This window comes from Lissotriton helveticus, chromosome 6 (assembly GCF_964261635.1).
Source record: "Lissotriton helveticus chromosome 6, aLisHel1.1, whole genome shotgun sequence".
In the NCBI taxonomy this organism is placed as follows: Eukaryota; Metazoa; Chordata; class Amphibia; order Caudata; family Salamandridae; genus Lissotriton; species Lissotriton helveticus.
The window spans coordinates 1,950,369,127-1,950,393,749 of NC_136067.1; the positions used below are offsets into that span (position 1 = coordinate 1,950,369,127).

Here is a 24,623-nt window from a genome sequence, read left to right on the forward strand (position 1 = left end):
CTTGCCAATGCTTGAAAGCATCAAAGGACAAGGAAGAGAGGCATTCAAGGAGCCCGCTACTTGTAAACCCGTCACGCCAAGGACGGAGAAAAAATACAAGCACTCCTCAAAGGACCCACCCTACATACAGGGGACGGTCACTGGTGACTATCATTACTGCAACAGCAAGGAAAAGGGCCAATGTGCCAACTACTTCAGGTCCATCCCCAGACAAAGAGAGCAGAAGGATGGACCTAACAGGAACAAAAATCGAAAGGAATGCCGCTATGCACTGGCGCATGGCCAATTCCAACGCACTGCTCAACAGACACCATTACCAAATAATGGAGGAACTGGGACAGTTGGTGAAACACCACCCTCAGGAATACCAACAGAAGGCTTCGCACCTGGTAGAAGAGGGGACGAACTTGGCAAACTCTTGCCTAAAAACAGCACTGGACGGTGCAGACACTGCCAGCAGACTTATGATGCTGGGCATCACAGAAAGAAGACAAGCCTGGCTCAGGATATCAGGCTTTAAACCAGAGGTGCAGCACAACATCCTGAACACCCCATTCAACGGTAAAACACTGTTCAGAGCACCAGTAGACGACAAGCTCTCACAGCTCAAAAAAGATAACGACACCGCAAGATCCATGGGGGCCTTGCAATTCAGGGGAGCAAAGAGAGGGACCCCGTCACGGAGACCACACGGGAGAGGGGGGAAACCAGCCGGGAACGTCGCATCAGGCCTTCCAACATTCCCACCAAAGCGACACCCATACGCAACAAGGTCAGCAAAAACAGCACTGGCAATATCAACATAGGGGCCAGTCCTTTCGCGGGAGGGCGAGTGGACGTGGAAACAACAGGAGGGGTGGACAGCAAACCGCCTCCGAGTGACTCGGCCACACTGATAGTGCACACCCTTCCAAAAACTCCAAGGGTGGAGCACAAAAACAAAAGACAGGAGTGTCCCGCACCAAAAAACTACGAGCACGTAACACCAGTGGGAGGAAGATTAAACCTTTTTCTCCAGGAGTGGAAGAAAATTACCACAGACAAATTGATCATCAACACTATACATTACGGGATACCGCATAGAGTTAGAAAAGACACCACCAAGCAGAAAACCAAAGAAAAGAGCACTAGCAAACAATGAACTAGAGCTTCTTCAGAGAGAGGCAGAGGAACTGCTACTAAAGGAGGGAATGGAGCCTGTATCTCTCATGGAAAGGAACAAGGGGGTGTACTCTACGTACTTCCTAGTACCAAAAGTAGACGAAACAATGAGACCCATCCTGGATCTAAGGTTCCTCAACAAATTCATAAAAACACAAAAATTCAAAATGACATCCCTGCAAGAAGTACTTCCACAGATTCAAACAGGGGACTTCGTGGTCACCATAGACCTCAAAGATGCCTACCTGCACATCCCAATAAACAGACTGCACAAACATCTGCTACGATTTGCAATAAAATAAAATCACTACCAATTCACAGCATTGGCCTTCGGACTAAAATCAGTACCGAGGGTATTCACAAAGTGCCTGGCAGCAGTCGCTGCGCACTTAAGGAGGAAGGGGATACACGTATACTCTTACCTAGACGATTGGCTAATAAAGGCAAAGTCATACAGCACGTGCAAACAGCACGCTCAAATAGTGACAGACACACTGATGGGCCTGGGTTTCTCCATCCACTGGAAGAAATCCTCGATAAACCCAGAACAGGTCAAGATATTTCTGGGGACAAAAATCAACACCGTGCAGGGGAAAGTGTTCCCCAGCGAGAAGAGAACGATGGCGCTGTTGAAGGAGGCGCGCCCCTACCAGAAGGGGCAAGCTCTGACAGTGAGGACGGTGAGCAAAATGATGGGCATGATGGCCTCATGCATCCACATAGTACCAAATGTACGACTACACATGAGACCACTCCAGGAGTGGCTACAGGACCAATGGTCACAAGCGACAGGGTGTTGGGAGGACCTAGTGGTTATGACGCACGCAGTGTACGAGGAGATATCATGGTGGAACAAAGGAAACATAATAAGGGGGAAGCTTCTAACACAACCAACAGCAACAGTGACCATCACCACAGACGCATCCCAAAAGGGATGGGGAGCACACATGAAAAACTCTGAGTGAGGGGCCTGTGGACACAAACGGATGCGGTCAAACACATCAACTACCTAGAACTAAAGACCGTTCTCCTAGCTATGAAAGCTTTCCAGAAGAAGCTGTACAATCAAACAGTATTGATCCAGACGGACAACACAATAGCGATGTTCTACATAAACAAGCAGGGAGGAACACAATCAGCCCCGCTGTCAGAACTAGCGCAGGAAATATGGAACTGGGCTATACCACTAAAAATAGATCTACTGGCGATACATCTGCCAGGAAAAGACAACGTGGAAGCAGATTGGCTCAGCAGACAGACATCGGCCTCACACGAATGGGAGCTAAGTGCACAAGAAACAAGGAAACTGTTTGACAGGTGGGGAACCCCGTCAATAGACATGTTTGCAACACACCAGAATGCAAAATGCCAACACTGCGCATCGAGGCAACCAGGGGAAGGGTCCCTGGGGAATGCCCTATGGATAAGCTGGTCAAAGACATTTGCCTACGCTTTTCCGCCAATACCCCTGATACACAAGGTACTCAGCAAGTGCAGGACAAGCAACATGACCCGGATACTGGTCGCACCCCAGGGGGCCAGGCAGACATGGTATTCGCAGATTATGGAAATGACAGAGTGCACCACACATGTTTGGGAGAAGGAAAGACCTACTCTCCATGCAAAACGGAGCGGTGTTGCATCCAGAGCCAGAAAGTCTCAGCCTAGCAGCCTGGCTCCTGAGGACATAGAATTCGCACACCTTAAATTACCTGAGAGCACCCTCAAAGTACTCCGAGAGGCAAGAAGACCAAGCACACGTAAGTGCTACGTGGCCAAATGGAAAAGGTTCACACTATGGTGCAAAAAAAGAGAGACTGCACAACAAGATGACAAGAGATTCTACAGTGCTTAAGTACCTCATGCACCTGCTCGAGACAAACCTGAGCTCATCATCGCTAAGGGTACACCTAGCAGCCATTGTCGCTTACACTAGAGGAGAAACAGGCAAAAGCTTCTTCACTTCTATGATTGTAAAAAGATTCTTGGAGGGCGCAAAAAGGATTGCACCGCCTAAGAGGTTACAAACGCCTGCATGGAACCTCAATATAGTACTGACAGAACTCATGAAGGCACCCTTTGAACCAATGCATAAATCCTCACTACAGATGCTAACGTTAAAAACAGCATTCCTAGTGGCAATCACCTCGCTGCGCAGAGTAAGCGAGCTACAGGCGTTAACGCTACAGGAACCCTACATACAAATTCACAACGATAGGGTGGTGATGAGAACGGACCCACACTTTATGCCAAAGGTGGTGTCCAAGTTCCACATCAACCAGGCTATTCAGATACCAAGTTTCTTCCAGAAACCAGCAACTAAAGCATAAAGGGCACTGCACACTCTGGACGCGAGACGTGCAGTCATGCATTACATAGAGAGAACTAAAGATCACAGAACAACAAAACAGTTTTTTGTGTCCTTTGCTGAAAGTTTCATGGGCAAAGCTGTCACGAAAGGAACAATTGCACGATGGATCGCACAAGCGATACAATTCTGCCACAAACAAGCGGGCCAAGAACTGACAGAAGGTCCACGGGCCCATTCAACAAGGAAAAAGGGAGCTACAATAGCCTTCTTGGCAAACACTCCTATTCAGGACATATGCCTGGCGGCAACATGGGCCTCTGTGCACACGTTTACAAAACACTACTGCGTGGACATACAAATGAACAAGGAAGCACAAGTGGGACAGAAGGTGCTTCAGCTTCAAGAACACAAGCTCATCTTCCACCCAGCCGCCACAATAACAACAAACCGCTACAAAGTCTATGCACAGCATAGTGAATCCAGAGAGATTCACGCTGCAAAACGAATAGTTTCTTACCTGTCGGTGTAGTTTTGCAGCTTGAAGATCTTTCTGGATTCACTAGCGAACCCACCCACCTCCGCCAGAAAGATGAGGCTGGAGAAGAGGGGTGGTAAACAAAAAAAAAAACCCAAAAAAAGACTTTAATGGAACTTCAAGGGAAAGAGCGGTAAAACACAAGAACGAAACGTTGCCATACAATTCGGAAACAGGACACAAACGGAAAAAGAAAAAAGAATCCGAAGATGGCGCCCGAGGGTGGGAGCTTCCGCAGGAAGCATGCCGACGTCACAGGAAGGACACCAAAAGGTGGGACGTCGACGCCCACCTGCGCTACAGAAAAGAGAAAAAAAAAAAAGACAGGTAAGAAACTATTCGATGTTTCTTACAGATATACCGTTACCTAAGGTAAGTAACTTGTTCATCTGAAAGAAACACGTTAGTCATAGATTCCTTACCTTAGAATAGCTACCCCATCAATACTAACCCTGGAGGTGGGTCTGCGAACCAAGATCACACCAAAAAGTCCTGGAGAACAGAACGGCCAACAAAGCTGTCTCTCCGGACTTGACTGTCAGTGCAGTAGTGTTTGGTAAATGTGTGCAACGAAGCCCACATAGCTGCCTGACAGATGTCATTGAGAGGCACTCCTTGCCCCAAAGCAGTAGTAGCTGCCGTCGCCCTGGTGGAATGGGAGCGCAGCCCCACTGGAGGTTCCTTCTTTGCCAGAGAATAGCAGGCTTTGATATACAAAACGACCCATCGGAAGATAGTCTGCTTGTGTTCGGCCCAACCTTTCTTGGCGCCCACAAAGAGCTGGTCATCCACCCGGAATTGTTTGGTGCGATCCAGATAAAAGGGAAGCACACGTTTCGGGTCCAGACGGCGGAGCCTCTCCTCCTCTTTCGAAGAATGCAGAGACCGAAAGAAGGTGGGCAAAGTTATGGTCTGCCCAATGTGAAAAGGAAAGGAGGCTGAGAAGAAAAAGCCTGGAGCTCGCTCACTCTACTGGCAGATGTGATGGCAACCAGGAATGCAGTCTTAAGCGTTAAAAGACTCAAAGGACAGTTATGAAGCGGCTCAAAAAGGAGTGCACATTAAATAAGTCAAAAACAGATTCAAGTCCCACTGAGGCATAACAAAAGGAATAGGAGGAAAGAGATGAATTACGCCTTTCAAGAAACGATTGACAACCTTGGACTTGAAAAGAGAAGGCTGATCTGGGAGCCAATGGAAGGCAAAAATGGCAAGAGAGATAGCCTTTGATAGTGCCCAGAGCAGAGCCCTGCTGGGCCAAAGAAAGAAGGAACAAGAGAACCTCAGAAAGAGGGGTAGAGAGGCGATCCACAGCCTTTGCTGGGCACCATGCCACAAATTTGTTCCACCGACAGGTGTATACAGTCTTATTGGAGGGACGCCTGGCTGCCAAGATAACATCGCAGACTTTGTGAGGCAGGTCAAAAGACGTCAACTGCCGCCGCTCAATCTCAACGCCAGGAGGTGGAGGCTGGACAGGTTCGGGTGGAAAGTCCATCCCCTGCTGCTGGGACAGAAGATCCTCCGAAGGGGCAGACGGGTCGGAGGATCGATGGCCATGCTGAGAAGGTCGGGATACCAGACTCTTCGTGCCCAATCCGGAGTCACAAGGATTACTTGGGCCCGGTCACGCCAGATCTTCTTCAGCACTCTTAGCGAGTACCGCCTTGGAAATTCCAATGCACAGAACTGCTGACATTGCACGTTCTCTCCGGTGGCGAACAGATCTAACCAAGGCTCTCCCCACTGTCAAAAGAGACCGTGCACCACCTCAGAGTGAAGACGCCATTCGTGAGCCATCATGCACCAGAGGCTGAGTTGAGTCTGCCCTGGGGTTCAGGGAACCTGCCACGTCGAACCACCAGGGATATGCCCTGATGTTCCAGCCATGTCCAGAGGCGGATGGCCTCCTGACATAGGGTCCACGACCCCAACCTGCCCTGTCTGTACCAGTACTACATGGTGGTGCTGTTGTCTGTGAACACCTGCACTACTCTTCCCCGGACAGAGGGTAGGAATTGTTTTAGTGCAAGACAAATCGCCCAAAGCTCCAGAAGGTTTATGTTGAGCCCGGACTCCGCCGGAGACAAGAGGCCTCTGATCTCTGCCTCTCCTATGTGGCCGCCCCATCCCAGAAGGGATGTGTCTGTCACCACTGTGTGGTCTGGATAGGGAAGGGAGAGGATCTGCCTTTGACCCAATCCTGGTTCGTGAGCCACCACTGCAATTGGCGTGGAGTGTTCTCCAAGATCTGGACGCAATCCGACAGATTACCCTTATGCTCTGCCCACTGGAACTTCAGGTCCCACTGCAGAGCCCGCATGTGCCACCTGGCATAATCGACCAGCAGGATGCAGGAAGCCATGAGGCCCAGCAGCTTCAGGGTCATCCTGACCGAAACCCGGGATACGGGCTGAAAGATCAGAATCATAGCCGGAATATCCCAGACTCGCTGGTGGGTGGACTGGCCCGCCTGCTGGCCCTCGGAACCACGACGGTTGTTCCCACGTTCCCGGCCACGTAAAGGTTGACTTGATGCGGCCTGTGGCTATGGGCGGGACGTAGCTGGGCACCTCTTCCGTAGCCACGAAAGGGGCAAAAAGCAGACAGCGAAGGGCGCTGGAGAGGCCCAAGGACTTGGCCGTAGCCCTTGAGTCCTTGAAACGCTCTAGAGCATGGTCTGCTTTGCCATCAAAAAGGCGACGGCCATCAAAGGGCATGTCCATCAAGGTGTTCTGGACATCTCCCGAAAAGCCAGTCGACCTCATCCAGGCGTAGCGGCGAAGGGCTACAGACGTGGAAATCGTGCTGCTTAGAGAGTTGGCGGTATCCAGCCCACAACGGATGGTAAACTTAGCCGAATCCCTCCCGGCGGCGACAAGCTGGGAGAGCACTGCCCGGGCCTCCTGCTGACACTGGAGCAGCACCAGCGCAACCGTATCCCACACAGAGTGGGAATAACATTCCAATAGACATGCGGTATTTACCGATCGCAGTCCCAAGCTGGCGAAAGAGAACATTTTATTCCCACGAAGGTCCAGCTTCTTGGATTCCCTTTCCGATAGGGAATGCACTCTTGGAAGTGGAGGCTCGGATCACCAAGCTCGCCGGGGTGGGGTGTTGGGGGAAGAAAGTGGGGTCGCCCGGAGTCGGGCGGTGGCGTCAGGCAATCATCCTATCAACGGGAGTCCCCGTGTTGGACATGGACCACGTACCCAAAAGGACGTCGGTAAGGGCTTCATAAAACAGCTGCAGGGGATCCGAAGAACTTGCTGCCGGCTGAAGCACCTCTGTCAGGAGGTTAGTTCTGACCGCCACCGTAGGAAGCTCGAGGTTGAGAGCCTCGGACGCCCTACGCATCCCCACTGCCTACGATGATCCCTCCTCCATAGGAGGAGACAACATGCCAAGGTCAGGGGAGGTGTCAAGACCACTGGCATCCCCCAGTCCCTCTCTCCAGTCCTGCTCAGATCCAATCTGATCATTTAAAGGGTCCCCTGACCTCTCCCAGTCCTCATCCTCAGGTTGCCAATCTGGCCGAAAAGGGAACCCAGGAGTGAACAGGGGCACAAAAACCCCTCTCGGCGCCGGATCGGTCCGGCTCCGGGTCACTTCGGGATGGAGGCTGGGGTTGACGCAGGCCTGGGACACGACCGGTTGCGGTGCCGGAAGAAGCAGCACCGGTGAAGGTGTAAGGAGGTCAACCAGCGCCGATCCGGACCCAGGCCTGGATCCAAGGTGGGCCTGCGGCGCCATGGCCGGAGCCGAGCCCGCCTGGCCCGAAGGTGGGTTCGGGCCGCCCATAGATTGCACGCATCGCTTCATAGAACGTACTATTCAATGCTAAAACAGTTTTGAGAAGTTGCGAGGTCCTGCGTCGGAGATGCGTCAAGCATTGTGGTTCCGATGCGAGGTGGCGAGGCAATGCGTCACAATGAATCTTAGTCTTCTACAAGATAAGATGGCACACATATACTATTGACACATTTTCATTTCAAGATAGAACTTGAATGGATACAGACTAACTAGTTCTGCTTAAAAAGCAAAAATACGATCCTGAAATACTGCTCATATGCCCTGTTAATCCAGCCCTCTGCCTTCTACATTAGGCAGAGGAACTTGGTACTCCCCACAACTAAATCCCAGTAGATAATTCATGTGATTTGGTTGTGGTTTTTATAGCAATCTTTCCTTTTCCCCCCAGACCATAAAAATTAGGTTTACAATACTGCTTTCCACCATCTACGCCTTCTAATAGAGGCCAAGCTGCTGCTCCACTGTTTTGAGAAAAGTGACCTTATCCTCGGTGTGGCGATGACTCGATTGGATTACTGTAAGAGTCTGTAATCTGAGCTGCACAACACATCTCTCTCTCAAAACTGCAGTGAGCTCAAAACAATCCAGTCTGGCCTAAAAGAATACCATTACATCACACTGGGCATAAAATCTCTCTGATGGCTTCCAGTTAAAAGAAACTCACTATATAAAACGTTGCCTCATAACGGCAGCTCCACGTATGCACACCAAACTACCTTTCAAACTCTTGAACCCTGCCAATCAACTAGAAGCAGCAACTGTTATATAAAGTTGAGCCAGGAACACCTTCACTTTGTAAAAGCTGCCCACAAAAAGTTGTGGCATGCTTCATCGTAGGGCTGCTGCAAAACGCTTAGATACACGGAACTAGGAGAGACTGATTTGGGGGCAGCTGACCACCCTTGACGAATGTGTTACTACAGGGGGTCGTCCTCTACTCCTGTGCCATTTCTAGCGCTCATCTTATAAACTCGATTCTATAGATGAGCAAGTGTACTGGACTGCACCATATTAACAGGTGAAGTAACACTTAGTACAGTGGTAACACCAGGGGTATATGTGACAACAAGGAAAGTATAGGGATCCCTCTTGTCCTGATGAATGCCGGTAGAGAGACAGAATCCGGCCGAAACATGTTGACTTCTACGTAGAACGGAGGGGTGGAGAGTGCACTCACTCACTCCACCACCATCCGGGGGTGTTTTTCACCCTTTTTTAATCCTCACAAGGGAATCCAGGAATAAAATTGTTATGACGATATCCCTTGGTCAGTTTTAACACTTATCGTCTGCACCTATTCAGGATCCTTTTCTTTTCCTTTCCTATGTGTGTGTATTGTCTACCCCTCCCTATTGCTCCGCCTCCAACGTTGGTCTGCGCTGAGGCGTTCTGCAGCAGCCCTATGATGAAGCATGCCACAATTTGTTGTGGGTGAGGGCAGTTTTCACAAAGTGAAGGTGCTCCTGTCTCAACTTTATATAACAATTGTGACTTGTATTCACCTTACTTTCTTTTGTGTATTTATATTGTCTTGGAGGAGGGGAAAGTGAGGCGTTTTCCTTTTTCCCCTTATCGGGTGTACAGTAGTAGTAGTAATCAACTAGAAGCCGCAGGTCCAACCTGTGCATACTCTAAACCAAACCTTTTACGTATAGGAGACACAGAGGCCAATACCCCCACATTCAGGGCTCTTCTCTGGAAAATAGCTACCTCAGATTCAGAACATCCTTAATTGTCCTTGCATCATGACATCAGGATAAGCATGCCTCCTCTTGAACAACTTTCCTTAGATGTATAATATGTCCTGCCCAGGCAGCCTGCTAAGTGTGAAAAAGCAACCACAACTCTGCAACAGAGGACCTTTACATTTATTGAATAGTAGAGTCCACAACACCCAACACCAGGAGCAACCAGGATCCAACAGAACTCTCAGTCATAATAACAACAATCCAGAGTTCCACCAGGTATTAAGGCTACACTAAAAAGTAATGATAATCACATACAGAATATAACAGGAAAGAAGGCTTTCACTCTTCAATGAAGGAAGTTTCTCAATATGTTCCTCATGAACAAGTAGAATTCGGTCACTCACAGTGAAGTTAGCATATGGTTGAAGTAGGTTGAGCCACTGTCCGATGCTGTAATAGTTAAAAGAAAGGTGAATGACAACAACAGACCAAATCGATAAAGAGCCCAATAAGTAAAGATATTGAATATATAATTTTAGTAAAAACAAAGGTTTTGCCGGACGCAAAAAGATGCCACTTTGGTAAACTTTGCTCATAACCAGACAATGCTCTACAATGTCAGCTAGGCAATATGACACTGAAGAATAGACTTTTCTGGCAAGTACCACAACTCAACAAGACTTGACTATACTCCTTCAATCAGCAAATGGCTATACGCAATCACCAGAGTACAACCCATCCCTGTCACTTTTAAAAGAGACCAACAGGCCATCCACCTCATCCCAACCCTACGCAGCGCCTAAATCAGTAAGGGAAAAGGAGTAGCCAACAGGCAGGAATACGGTTTATCTGCAAATAGATAACATACCTAACAGATTTCTTGACTAATGCATCAAAACTGCTGCTGATAAAAGAGGAAATAGGCCATCTTTCAATCTAAGTCAGTACAGAGTGTCACCAAAGACTTTCAATTTATATCCCTTTCAAGTTAGACCAACTGAATACACAGAAACCTTAGACAACATGGGCTTATTTGGCTGGCATCAAGGAGTAGGAGAGTTGAAGCATGAGAGTGGTTTTAGACTCTGGGAAAATGAATCCAATTGACTCACATTAAAGAGTTTTAAAGGGTTCAAGCAAGAACGGCTCACTGTTTATAATACAAGCAAAGTCCAAATCTGGAGGCTCATTGGTCTTATATTGCTTAATTGTCTTGATACAGAAGTGTGTGGAGGTCCGACAAAATATTCTCTGTACAATGACGGGCAACTTGATAACTAGATTTTAAGCCAGCATTGGTCCCATCATTACCGTTTTTACTCACAGGCCTCTGTACTTACTACAAATTTGATTCCCTCAAGCAATCTTTGGTGGTACTGTACATGTTGTGCCTCATCCTCTGGGCTGGCAGCTGTATAGATCATTCCACAAGACTTGCACGTAACAGCACCAAAATGCTTCTGGCCTGCATCCTAGAATTTCAAATAAAAGCAAACAATTTAGTTATGGAGTTTTTCTTTTTGGAAAAATTGTAGTTTCACTTGATAGGCAGCAGGTTTCCTTGAAAACTATGCAGCATATGAACTTTATTACATAGCAGCCCCATACAATTATTGGCCAGATGACTGGCTGGGATACACTGCAAGGAAATGGGCTATGTGGGTGAAAAGGATGGTGCATTGATAGCCCTCCAGATCTGAACTCTGTGAAATTGTCTACATTACTAATTGCAGCATAAAAAATGCTACAAGAAACTGATTCAAAATACACAGCAGTACAAGGTATATGCTCCTGTTTTGCTACTGAAGAGCTCCCTACCACTGGGGTGGGGTAGTGTGCTGTGGGGAGATTAAGACATATAGGATGGCAACATGGTCTACTGTAGAGACATTCACGGTTTGTGTCTGTTTTGAGGAACGGATCCTGAGGAGCCTGGAGGCACTGGTGAAGGGGGATGGGCTGCCGGATAGTTTTTGACCTATACAGCATTGACCCTAACAATGCTTAGCACTTGGGGTGGATTAATCGAGCGGAACCAGGAACACATGAGGTTCTACAAATTTTACTTAACTTTCGTGGTGGGCGCTAAATATTATTGTGGTTGTATAAATCAGCTTTGGCGATAGCTACGATTGATCTGACACCCGCCAGGAGACTGAAAGGTTTTGAATGCAGGTGACTAGGGAGATAGAAAGAATCCTGAGAAAAACAAGACTTTTACAGATGGATGTACCCTTACTTGATCTTTAGCTCTGCCCAAAAGATGCAAAGGCGAACATCAGATCTTGCATTGGTATTAGCTAAATCAGCCATTGCTATGCATTGGAGATCCCCAGAGTAGATGGAAGAGTTAATTAGAAATGTGGGCAGTGGCAGTAGCTGAAATAGTAACATTAACAACAGAACAAAAGAGAGGGTTACGTAAAAATACAGTGGCGGAGGAGTTGGCGTATATAATGGAGTCGTTTACTGGGGAGATGACATCGGAGGACGGGGACAGTATCGCAATGAACGTTTGTGCACACCGCGCAGACTACAATTAGTAATCCTGGAAGGGGGATCCCTGCTACGTCTGCTAAGTGGGTCATATGTGTTTATTGTTATATACATGTTCAGGAGTATGGTGACTGTTACAGACAGACCTGTACAGTAATACTATGGTTAATAAAACACTTATAGATGCCAAATGCCAGTTGCCTGCTTGATTAAGTAGCACAAAAAGTGCATGTGAATTATGTGATGCACAGGTATGTGTATCTGACTATTTCCACTTCCTAGTACAGTGTAATGAGTTTCTAAGGGAGATGGTAACTTTCTAAAGATACATTAAGGATCAGCATGCACAAGTGAAGTAGGCCTCTGCAAATTAGGTCCACATAAACAGCCTTCGCGGACTGTTATACATGCACTTCTACAATATTTACTAAATGATAAATATTATGTTGTTCTTTAAATGCAAAATAAACGAATTAAAAAAGAAATCACAGCCTCACTTGACTAATCATGACAATTGACTTTGAATTTGTCATCTATCAAGACATGCATTTACAAAGTGATTACTCTACCCGTTTTATACGTGTTAAATAATAAGCAAAAGCAGTGGGTAAGCAAGTGTAACATGTCTCAATACCATCAGATTTCACATTTTGGTATAGTGAAACGTTCACCAATACTCAAACACAATGTGTTTGTTTCATCTAGGTATGGTAAAATTAAATGCATCCTTAAAACTTGAACTAAGAATAAAAATAAGAGCTTTACTTCTTCTCTCGACTAAAATCAGTCTAAACTCAAATGTACAACATTTCTGTAAGTTGATTATTTAATTACTTAGTAAATAGGTCAGTAAAATTGCCATCCTAAGTCTAACATAATTCGAAGACCTTAAGTGCTCCTATCTCCCTGCAGCTTACAATTCAACAGTACTGAACAATTCTCAAGATAGAAGCATGTTCAGCGCAAATCCATGTTAGATGAATAACAAACTTTAATATGCATTTACTTTATGAGCTAAACGATGAAAGTGTAATTCAGTTAACATGCACAGCTGACGACAAAATTTTGTTGCCAAATAATTTTATTTTCACATTCTGGTGCTTTCTTTTAACACTGTTTGCAACATTATGAACACCATATAATGGTTTTCAACCGCAAATGTTATCCAGCAGAAGTGTCTTCCTCCAAATGAAAAAGCTAGACAATCCCTTAAAGGACTGTGCAATTAGACACTTCAGCACAGCGTTGTATTTTTATCTTTTCGAGCCCATATCATAAACCTTTGGGAAAATAAGAAAATGTGTTCCCCCTACATTACTCATAAATTTGGAGAAAATGTCCAGCTTATGGGTTTGGTTAATAAGAAAACAAGTTACTTACCTGTAACTTTGGTTCCCCAGTATTGGTAACTTTCATAGATTCCCATGCTTTGTATCATTCCCCGTCGTCGGAATGGGAGTCTCGGTAACAACAATACCATAGCTGTAGGTACAAAAGACCAAGGAAAAAGGCCAAGGCCTCATTCCCTTTTGTAGCATATCAGCCTCTTTGTGTAAAAGAGACCAAACTTAGGCCTCAGCCAATCGGAAGAGCCTCACCCCCTAGAACCTTCCTGAAGGAACCTCAGAGCCTCAGATTTTCGTAGCCGTTGTGTACTTAGACACCATATCTGTTGTAGGCTGAGCTTTCCTCGGGGAGGTGGGCGGGCGCATGGGAATCTATGAAAGTTACCAATACTCGGGAACCAAAGTTACAGGTGCTTTGTATCAGAGTAGCAAGCAGTTAGTAACTAAACCAAATTTTGCATAATCACAATATAGCAATAGGCAACATGACATAAAGATACAAAATGTGAAAGACGGAAGGTGGGAAAGAAAGGAAAGCTCACCAATCATTGGAAGAGGTTCCTCAGGACAGCCTGTCATAATGCCACATCACCTTGTTGTAGGGACTCCAAGCAGTAATGCCTGGTAAATGAGTGAACGCTCCTCCAGGTAGCAGCTCTGCAAATGTCTTTGATCTGTACCCCTGCGAAGAGGGCTGTCTAAGAAGCCACAGATCTCGTGGAATGTGCTCGAACCTTCCCAGTCAGAGGTTTTCCTGCAGCAGTGTGACAATGCAGAATGGCACTCGTGATCCATCTTGAAATGCCCTGCTTGGAAAGAGGAAGGCCCTTGCTTGGACCTCCGAAGGCAACAAATAACAGAGGTTTTCCGAAAACTCTTAGTACGCTCTGTAGGAGAGTAGGGTCTGCAATCCTATGATCACCCCAGATTTTTGCTTTTTGCTTCACTGGTTTACGACTTTCCCTGGCTGTGGGCCTGCTAATCAGACCCACAGCCTAGCTGTTCTCTCTATTCCAAATTGTACCCAGGTACTGAATTGGCACTGGGTCCTCTCTTGTGTCCCTGTAACCAGGGCAGAGGTGCACCCAGAGGTCTCCCAGGGGCTGCAGCATGTATTATGCCACCCCTGGGCTGACTGACTAAAACAGACACAACTGGCTGCTTGACAGCTGGGGCAAGGTGGTGTACACACCCTTTGCTTTAGATATAGTATTCCTATATCTAACCCTAAAATGGACACATATATTCCTATCAGTCACTCCTATAGCAGGCCTTATCAATCCTGAAGGCAGAGTGCTTGGAATAATGTGAAATGGTGCTCTGGCATGAGCTGAGCCCGTTTGCAGCTGGCGGAACCAAGTCCTAATAGCTGTTCCATGATAACGCTATACCATATACTCCTAAGTGCATTATGTACCTCGCGGTCATATGCTAACTTTGGTATAACATTATCAAAACATGTCGAGTAAGGTGTCATACGAATTGGAATACTAACCCCTCGCCAATTCTGGCGAAGGGGTTAGCATTCCACCCTTCTAAAGGGACACGACATGTATGTAACATATAACCCCGGTTAAAGTCAGACACAGCCTCAGCTCCACAAAATGGATGCTGCCACCGAGACACAAGTCTGCCCTCCTGCTGCTGGGAGTCCTTCCAGCAACGGAGGCATGGACAAAGGGTTTCCTTTCAGGGGCGGTGCCAGCACCATCCCAGACAGGATTTTGTGTCTCCCAGGTAGGCAGGGCTTTAGAGGAAGGTGACTGCAAGTGGCACCCCGGTGCTCACTGTGCATAGGCCGGCTCAAACCAGTTCTGGGGGCACACCAGCCCCTGAGCTGGGGAGAGACCGGACAAAGGAGAGGGGTGTAACCACCCCCCTCCTAGTCCCACCCATAGGGCAGGACTTAGTCGCGTGCCAGCCCCTTTTCTCAGGATAAAGGTAGGAGCAGGCCCCCTTCCAAACTAGATCATCTTTGAATCCTGAAACTACTTTCCACGAAAGGAACTCAAGACTCTTCTCAAGATTTCTCCCTTGTGACTAAGGAGTAGTCACCCTGCAGCAGCAGGCACCAACTAAGTATCTTGCGGTTCGCTGCCAGCCTCTCCTTCGGATCAAGACTGCCCAGCTCGACGAGACCCGGACTCCCTGCCCTCTCTGACCTCAACCTACCTCTGCAGCACAGCTGAGAAGCGTGGGTGCGACGAGACCAGAGGACCCGGCGACCATCAGAACCAGCACGACACTGACCTAGCACGACCACCGAGGGACCCTCGAGTGGGTGCACTGGGGTAAGAGAAGCCCCAACCCCAAGCAGCACGAGCACTGAAGTCCAGCCCCCCAGCATCCTCCAGATCTGCGTGGGGCCCTTTTGCTTCTGCGTTGCTTGCCACGTTGTCCGGTCACTTGCCCGTCGGCTAGTGACCCTCCAGACGACGTCCTACGTTTGTTTCACCGCTGGTCTAGCTCCTCTAGACTGGCCCTTGTCTCCTCTTGAAGGGGAACTTCCTTGGACCCTCCTGGTCCACTCCAGACGCCATTTTGTGTCTCCACGTGGGCTTGCCTTAGCCAAGGCTTGTTGCCTCCTCCAACGGATCCAGCATCGCCAGCAGCAGACATCCGACGTGGGACAGCTCACAGACATCCAGCCTGGTCGACATCAGCGCCCTGGTCCGTGCAGCAGCAGAATCCAGTGTCACCTCTTCACCTGGCTGAGTGACCTCGTCCGGTGCCATCCTGGTGCCCACCTAATCACTGGCTAGTGATTCAGAACTTGGTCCCCTCTGCTTACAGGTACCCTTCTTCACTGATCCAGTCCTTGGATCAGCCCGGAACATCTTCACTGGTCGCCTGCCAGCAACTTTTACTTCAGGCTCCTGGTTCGTCAACGAGGGTTTCCGACGACACTTGAACCCTATGCAGCCGCGGCCCCTGGGCTAGGTAAACCGAGTACCACGGTGCTCCAGCGTAGATCCACTCTCTAAGTGTCTAGATCCACTTTCGTTTTTGACCTACCTAGTCGGGTTCGCCCGAGAACACTAACTTTGCATTTACTAGCCTCCATAGACTTTGTTCCGCATCCCGCGTGAGAGTGCACACTCTGCACCCGATCCCCCTAGGTCTCCTGCTCGTAATCTAAAGGTTCAGTAGTCTAGTCCTAGCGATCCCAAAGCCTCTGAGAATAGTTACTTACCTGCTAGTAATTCGCATTCCATTTTCATAGTATATGGTTTGTCGTGCCCCTCGGGCATTTGTGTAAATTGTGCGACTTTCAGTATTTCTTTAAGAGTTTTGTATTGTGCTTAGCACCCTGTCCTCATAAAGAGTCCAGGGTTGTTGTGTTATAAATAAATATCCTTTTATTTTCATAACAACTTGAGTGGTGTCCTTTCACTTGGTGTTCAAGGGGTAAATGTGATGGTAAAACAGCTGGCTTAACACGCCCTCTAGAGTTTAGCCTAAAGACTGCTCTTGTCCATGCTACTAGGATAGCTGGTCTATCAGGTTGACTTACAACCAATCATCAATAAGGGTTGTTTGGAATGATACATAGTGATCACTAGAATAGTGAGCACTGCATATCAGGCCAACTTCTAACATTGGTGAGCAGCGGTTGGGATTTGAGCTTGCTGTTGTTTTACCACTCGTATCCTAAGAATATCATTTGAAAGATCACATAAGTACCAAGGTACATATAACTTAGCTTAGAATACTCTGAGTTCTACTGAACCAGCTGTTGTAGTTCAACAGGGCTTAGCACACCCTGACTACAACTCTTAGCAAGGGATCAGTAGGCAAACAAATAGTGTAGGTAAGTGCACCACTTACACCTCACTAGAAAAGCATGTCCACCCATGGAGAGTCTTCAGAGACTCCCCTAGCGGCTAGTAACCCTCCACAGGTCATCTCAAGATATGCAGCTCTCAGTTTCCAGGAGATGAGACAAGTGTGTACCTCCAGGAAACTGAAACAGGGGTCTAACCCCACCATTCCCTTTCTGATAGGTCTCTTAGAGACATATGATGCTAGGAAAGCTTCTCATACAGATGGGAATATGCCAGCCTTAGAGGGTACCCTTGGTGATCCAGACCTCCTTGACACTGACAAAGCAGTTGAGGAGGAGGAAGAAGAGGAACTCTCTGGGGATGAGGCAGACAACAGGCCTGAACTAGTCAGCAGACTTACTAGGGCCAACTTAGACCTACTTAGGGAAGGATCTGGGGGACCCCCAGTACTGACCCTAATGAGGCCTAACCTTGGAGTTAGGAGAGATAGATCTCCTTCTAGGGACTCCAATAGATCTCTGCACTCTAATGCCTCCTCTCAGAGGAGAAGGATTTCTCCCCAGTGGAGATTGACTTCCCCTCAGAGAAGAGAACATGAAGCAAGGATGAAACAGGCTAATCTAAGGATTGAAAGGGAAGAACTTGCCCTGGCCAAAGAAAAGCTTGCCTTTGCTAGAGAGCAGCAGATGAGTGGGACAGTTCCCACTGGTGGCAGCAATCTCCCAAGAGATAAAGAAAGGAGTTTAGATACTAAACACCTGAGTAAGATAGTGCCCCCCTTTAAACAAGGGGATGACATCCACAAATGGATGGCTGCTTTGGAGAGGGCCTGCACTGTCCAGTGCATCCCCCAAAGTCAGTGGGCAGCTATACTGTGGCTCTCCTTTGAAGGCAAAGGTAGAGATAAGCTCCTCACTACTAGAGTTGAGGATGCTAACAATTACCAAGTCCTGAAGAATACACTGGTTGATGGGTTTGGCCTAACCACTGAGCAGTACAGGTTGCTGTTCAGGGATACCCAGAAAATTCAGTCTCAGGATTGGTCTGACTTTGTGGATTGTGCCACTAAGGCTTTGGAAGGCTGGTTGCTGGGCAGTAAGGTTACGGATTATACAGGGTTGTACAATCTGATCATGAGAGAGCAGATTTTAAATAACTGTCAGAACCAGTTGTTGCATCAGCACCTTGTTGACTCAGATCTGACCTCTCCCCAAGAATTGGGAAAGAAGGCAGACAGATGGGTCAGAACAAGGGTCAAGCAGAACCAGACTCAGAACCAGGGTGGTCAGAAGAAAGCAGACCAAAAGGGTAATACTAAGAATGAGCAAAATGACCAGAAGTCTTCGACAGGTCCCCAACAGAACAAAGAGGGTGGGGGTCAGGCTTCACAGCAGAAAAAGAAGACTCAAGAAGGCCAGTCAAAAAGGTGGTGCCAATACTGTAAAAGTAAGACTCACTGGTTTAGTGAGTGCACCAAGAAAGGAGGACAAACTCCTGCCACTACAGCCCCTAAGGCAACTGCACCCCCTAGCACAGTCAGTAGTGGTAGTGTACCTCCCAAGGGATTAGTTGGGTTAACCTTGGGTACTGAGGGGTGTGACAACTTAGTTGGCACACTCACTCAGGCTGTCCTTGTCTGTACAGGGGATATGGATATATCCCCTGATGTCAGTCCCAATACTTTGGGCAAATACAGGCAGACACCTTTAATAAATGGCTAAATGGCTCAGGCCTATAGGGACACTTGTGCCAGTGTCACAATGGTGACACCTAACTTTGTGGACCCTGGACAGATCATGCCAGGTACAGATTTCCTGGTGACCAATGCCAGCAACGTCACTACCAGTCATAGTATGGCGATTGTTGCTTTCTCCTGGGGAGGGGTAAGTGGCCAAAAGAAAGTTGTGGTTAGTTCAGACCTCCCAGTGGATTGTTTGTTGGGCAATGATTTGGAGTCATCACTATGGTCAGAAGTGGAGCAGAGGACTCACATGGAAATGTTAGGCTTGCCAGCACATGTGCTTGCTGTGACTAGGTCACAGGCCAGAAGATGCCCCACTGAACAGGTGCTGGATCCTGGAAAAATGGACCAGACACCTTCCAAGAAGAAGAGCAGTAGGGTTAAGGCATTGCCTTCCCCCTTGCCCCAGGTTGAGGATCAAGTCTCTGAGGAGGCTGACCTGAAAGAGCTGAGGGAAACTGAGCCTAAAGAGCTTGAACTTGATCAAGTTGAGTTTCTGGGCTCAGGGGGACCCTCCAGAGAAGACCTGGGGAAGGCACAGTTAAACTGCCCTTCCCTTGAACCCCTCAGACAGCAGGCTGCTGCTGAGGCTGCAGTGAACGCCACAGGTGCCCACAAGGTATACTGGGAAGATGGACTCCTGTACTCTGAGTCAAGAGACCCCAAGCCTGGTGCAACCAGGAGGCTGGTCATCCCCTTGTCTCAGAGGGGTTTCCTTCTCACCTTGGCCCATGAGATTCCCCTTGCAGGACACTTAGGCCAGACAAAGACTTGGGACAGACTTGTCTCACACTTTCACTGGCCTCACATGAGTGAAGATACCAAGGAGTTTTGTCGCTCCTGTGTCACTTGCAAAGCCAGTGGTAAGTCAGGTGGCACAACAAAGGCCCCCCTTATACCACTACCTGTGGTGGGGGTACCCTTTGAAAGAGTGGGGATTGACATTGTTGGTCCAATGGAACCCCAGACAGCATCAGGGCACAAGTTTATACTGGTGGTGGTGGACCATGCCACCAGGTATCCTGAAGCTATTCCACTTAGGACCACTACAGCACCTGTAGTGGCAAGGGCCCTAGTTGGAGTGTTCTCCAGAGTGGGCTTCCCTAAGGAGGTTGTCTCTGACAGAGGTGCAAACTTCATGTCAGGATATCTGACTGCAATGTGGAAGGAATGTGATGTCAACTACAAGTTCACCACACCCTATCATCCACAGTGCAATGGGCTTGTTGAAAGGTTCAACAGGACCCTCAAAGGGATGATTCATGGACTACCTGAAAAGCTCAGGCGTAGATGGGATGTCCTGATACCCTGCCTCTTGTTTGCTTACAGAGAGGTCCCACAGAAGGGGGTTGGCTACAGCCCTTTTGAACTTCTGTATGGGCATCCTGTAAGAGGACCCCTGTGTTTGGTGAAGGAAGGATGGGAGGGACCTCTCAAAAAGCCTGCAACCAACATAGTGGACTATGTACTTGGTCTCCGCTCCAGGATGGCTGAGTATATGGAAAAGGCTTCTAAAAACCTTGAGGCAAGCCAAGAACTCCAAAAAGCATGGCATGACCAAAAGGCTGTCCTGACTGTGTACAAGCCTGGACAGAAGGTGTGGGTGCTGGAGCCAGTGGCCCCAGCAGCACTCAAAGACAAATGGTCTGGGCCACACACAATCATTGAGCAAAAGGGAGAGGTCACCTACCTGGTGGACCTTGGAACTCCCAGGAGCCCCCTCAGGGTGCTCCATGTGAATAGGCTCAAGGCATATGTCGACAGGAAGGACATGAGCTTGCTCATGGCCACAGATGAGGGACAGGAGGAGGAGAGTGACCCTCTCCCAGACCTGCTCACTCAGAATCCTGATGATGGGTCAGTAGATGGTGTTGTCTTTTGTGGCAGCCTCTCTGAACATCAACAGAAGGATTGTAAACTAGTTCTTCAATCCTTCAGACATATGTTCTCTCTGACACCCAGCCAAACTGATTGGTGTACCCATGAAGTTGACACTGGAGATAGTCTGCCTGTCAAGAGTAAAATCTACAGACAGCCTGATCATGTCAGAGACTGCATCAAGACAGAAGTGCAGAAAATGTTGGAGTTGGGAGTCATTGAACCCTCAGATAGCCCTTGGGCTAGTCCAGTAGTTCTAGTGCCAAAGCCTTACACCCAGGGTGGTAAGAAAGAGATGAGGTTTTGCGTAGACTACAAGGGTCTCAATGCAGTCACTAAGACTGATGCCCAACCAATACCAAGGGCAGATGAACTTATAGATAGATTGGCTTCTGCCAACTAATTAAGTACATTTGACCTGACAGCTGGGTATTGGCAAATCAGGTTAGCTGAGGAGGCCAAACCCAAGACAGCATTTTCTACCCCTGGTGGGCATTATCAGTTTGTGGTAATGCCCTTTGGTCTGAAAAATGCACCTGCCACCTTCCAAAGGCTGGTGAATCAAGTTCTCACTGGGCTGGATGACTTCTGTGCAGCATATTTTGATGATATAGCTGTCTTTAGCTCCACCTGGGAGGATCACCTGGTCCACCTGAGGAAAGTGTCAGAGGCTCTGCAGAAGGCAGGCCTCACTATCAAGGCCACCAAGTGCCAGAAAGGGCAGACACAGGTTGTATACCTGGGCCACCTTGTAGGTGGAGGCCAGGTTCAGCCACTGGAGAGCAAGATACAGGCCATCAAGGACTGGGCTCCTCCAACCACCCAGACTCAGGTTCGAGCTTTCTTGGGCCTGACTGGTTATTACAGGAAATTTGTCAGAAATTATGGATCAATTGTGACTCCACTTAATGAACTGACAAGTAAAAAGATGCCAAAGAAAGTTCAGTGGACAGCAGGCTGTCAGAAGGCATTCGATGACCTAAAGCAGGCCATGTGCACAGCACCTATCCTAAAGAGTCCAGACTTCTCCGAATCATTCATTGTCCAAACAGATGCTTCTGAGTTGGGTGTGGGAGCTGTTCTATCTCAGCTGAATTTTGATGGCAACGACCAGCCCATTGCTTTTATTAGCAGAAGGCTGACCCCCAGAGAGAAAAATTGGTCAGCTATTGAGAGGGAGGCCTTTGCTGTGGTGTGGGCCCTGAAGAAGCTGAGGCCATACTTGCTTGGCACTCACTTCAGAATTCAGACCGACCATAAGCCCTTTTGTGGCTAAATCAGATGAAGGGTGAAAACCCCAAACTGCTTAGGTGGTCCATTTCCCTACAGGGGATGGATTTTACAGTGGAGCATAGACCTGGCACTGATCATGGCAATGCAGATGGGCTCTCCAGGTATTTCCACTTAGAGCAAGAAGACTCACCTGGTCAAGGTTAGTTTATTGTCCCAAAGTTTGGGGGGGGTCATGTAGGAGAGTAGGGTCTGCAATCCTATGATCACCCCAGATTTTTGCTTTTTGCTTCACTGGTTTACGACTTTCCTTGGCTGTGGGCCTGCTAATCAGACCCACAGCCTAGCTGTTCTCTCTATTCCAAATTGTACCCAGGTACTGAATTGCACTGGGCCCTCTCTTGTGTCCCTGTAACCAGGGCAGAGGTGCACCCAGAGGTCTCCCAGGGGCTGCAGCATGTATTTTGCCACCCCTGGGCTGACTGACTAAAACAGACAACTGGCTGCTTGACAGCTGGGGCAAGGTGGTGTACACACCCTTTGCTTTAGATATAGTATTCCTATATCTAACCCTAAAATGGACACATATATTCCTATCAGTCACTCCTATAGCAGGCCTTATCAATCCTGAAGGCAGAGTGCTTGGAATAATGTGAAATGGTGCTCTGGCATGAGCTGAGCCCGTTTGCAGCTGGCGGAACCAAGTCCTAATAGCTGTTCCATGATAACGCTATACCATATACTCTTAAGTGCATTATGTACCTCGCGGTCATATGCTAACTTTGGTATAACATTATCAAAACATGTCGAGTAAGGTGTCATACGAATTGGAATACTAACCCCTCGCCAATTCTGGCGACGGGGTTAGCATTCCACCCTTCTAAAGGGACACGACATGTATGTAACCTGTAACCCTGGTTAAAGTCAGACACAGCCTCAGCTCCACAAAATGGATGCTGCCACCGAGACACAAGTCTGCCCTCCTGCTGCTGGGAGTCCTTCCAGCAACGGAGGCATGGACAAAGGGTTTCCTGTCAGGGGCGGTGCCAGCACCATCCCAGACAGGATTTTGTGTATCCCAGGTAGGCAGGGCTTTAGAGGAAGGTGACTGCAAGTGGCACCCCGGTGCTCACTGTGCATAGGCCGGCTCAAACCAGTTCTGGGGGCACACCAGCCCCTGAGCTGGGGAGAGACCGGACAAAGGAGAGGGGTGTAACAACCCCCCTCCTAGTCCCACCCATAGGGCAGGACTTAGTCGCGTGCAAGACCCTTTTCTCAGGATAAAGGTAGGAGCAGGCCCCCTTCCAAACTAGATCATCTTTGAATCCTGAAACTACTTTCCACGAAAGGAACTCAAGACTCTTCTCAAGATTTCTCCCTTGTGACTAAGGAGTAGTCACCCTGCAGCAGCAGGCACCAACTAAGTATCTTGCGGTTCGCTGCCAGCCTCTCCTTCGGATCAAGACTGCCCAGCTCGACGAGACCCGGACTCCCTGCTCTCTCTGACCTCAACCTACCTATACAGCACAGCTGAGAAGCGTGGGTGCGAGGAGACCAGAGGACCCGGCGACCATCAGAACCAGCACGACACTGACCTAGCACGACCACCGAGGGACCCTCGAGTGGGTGCACTGGGGTAAGAGAAGCCCCAACCCCAGCCAGCACGAGCACCGAAGTCCAGCCCCCCAGCATCCTCCAGATCTGCGTGGGGCCCTTTTGCTTCTGCGTTGCTTGCCACGTTGTCCGGTCACTTGCCCGTCGACTAGTGACCCTCCAGACGACGTCCTACGTTTGTTTCACCGCTGGTTTAGCTCCTCTAGACTGGCCCTTGTCTCCTCTTAAAGGGGAACTTCCTTGGACCCTCCTGGTCCACTCCAGACGCCATTTTGTGTCTCCACGTGGGCTTGCCTTAGCCAAGGCTTGTTGCCTCCTCCAACGGATCCAGCATCGCCAGCATCAGACATCCGACGTGGGACAGCTCACAGACCTCCAGCCTGGTCGACCTCAGCGCCCTGGTCCGTGCAGCAGCAGAATCCAGTGTCACCTCTTCACCTGGCTGAGTGACCTCGTCCGGTGCCATCCTGGTGCCCACCTAATCACTGGCTAGTGATTCAGAACTTGGTCCCCTCTGCTTACAGGTACCCTTCTTCACTGATCCAGTCCTTGGATCAGCCCGGAACATCTTCACTGGTCGCCTGCCAGCAACCTTTACTTCAGGCTCCTGGTTCGTCAACGAGGGTTTCCGACGACACTTGAATCCTATGCAGCCGCGGCCCCTGGGCTAGGTAAACCGAGTACCACGGTGCTCCAGCGTAGATCCACTCTCTAAGTGTCTAGATCCACTTTCGTTTTTGACCTACCTAGTCGGGTTCGCCCGAGAACACTAACTTTGCATTTACTAGCCTCCATAGACTTTGTTCCGCATCCCGCGTGAGAGTGCACACTCTGCACCCGATCCCCCTAGGTCTCCTGCTCGTAATCTAAAGGTTCAGTAGTCTAGTCCTAGCGATCCCAAAGCCTCTGAGAATAGTTACTTACCTGCTAGTAATTCGCATTCCATTTTCATAGTATATGGTTTGTCGTGCCCCTCGGGCATTTGTGTAAATTGTGCGACTTTCAGTATTTCTTTAAGAGTT

At 48.5% G+C, this 24,623-nt stretch overlaps 1 protein-coding gene across 3 annotated transcripts in view; it reads right to left on the reverse strand.

The window, feature by feature from the left end:
• ESCO2 (establishment of sister chromatid cohesion N-acetyltransferase 2) overlaps positions 1 to 24,623 on the reverse strand; it is a 364,228-nt gene that overhangs the window by 149,392 nt on the left and 190,213 nt on the right. For all 3 annotated transcript variants that reach the window (XM_078649953.1, XM_078649952.1, XM_078649954.1), the window contains exon 7: positions 10,852 to 10,983. In XM_078649953.1, coding sequence (XP_078506079.1) covers positions 10,852 to 10,983 — 132 coding nt within the window. The remainder of the gene's footprint in view (positions 1 to 10,851; positions 10,984 to 24,623) is intronic.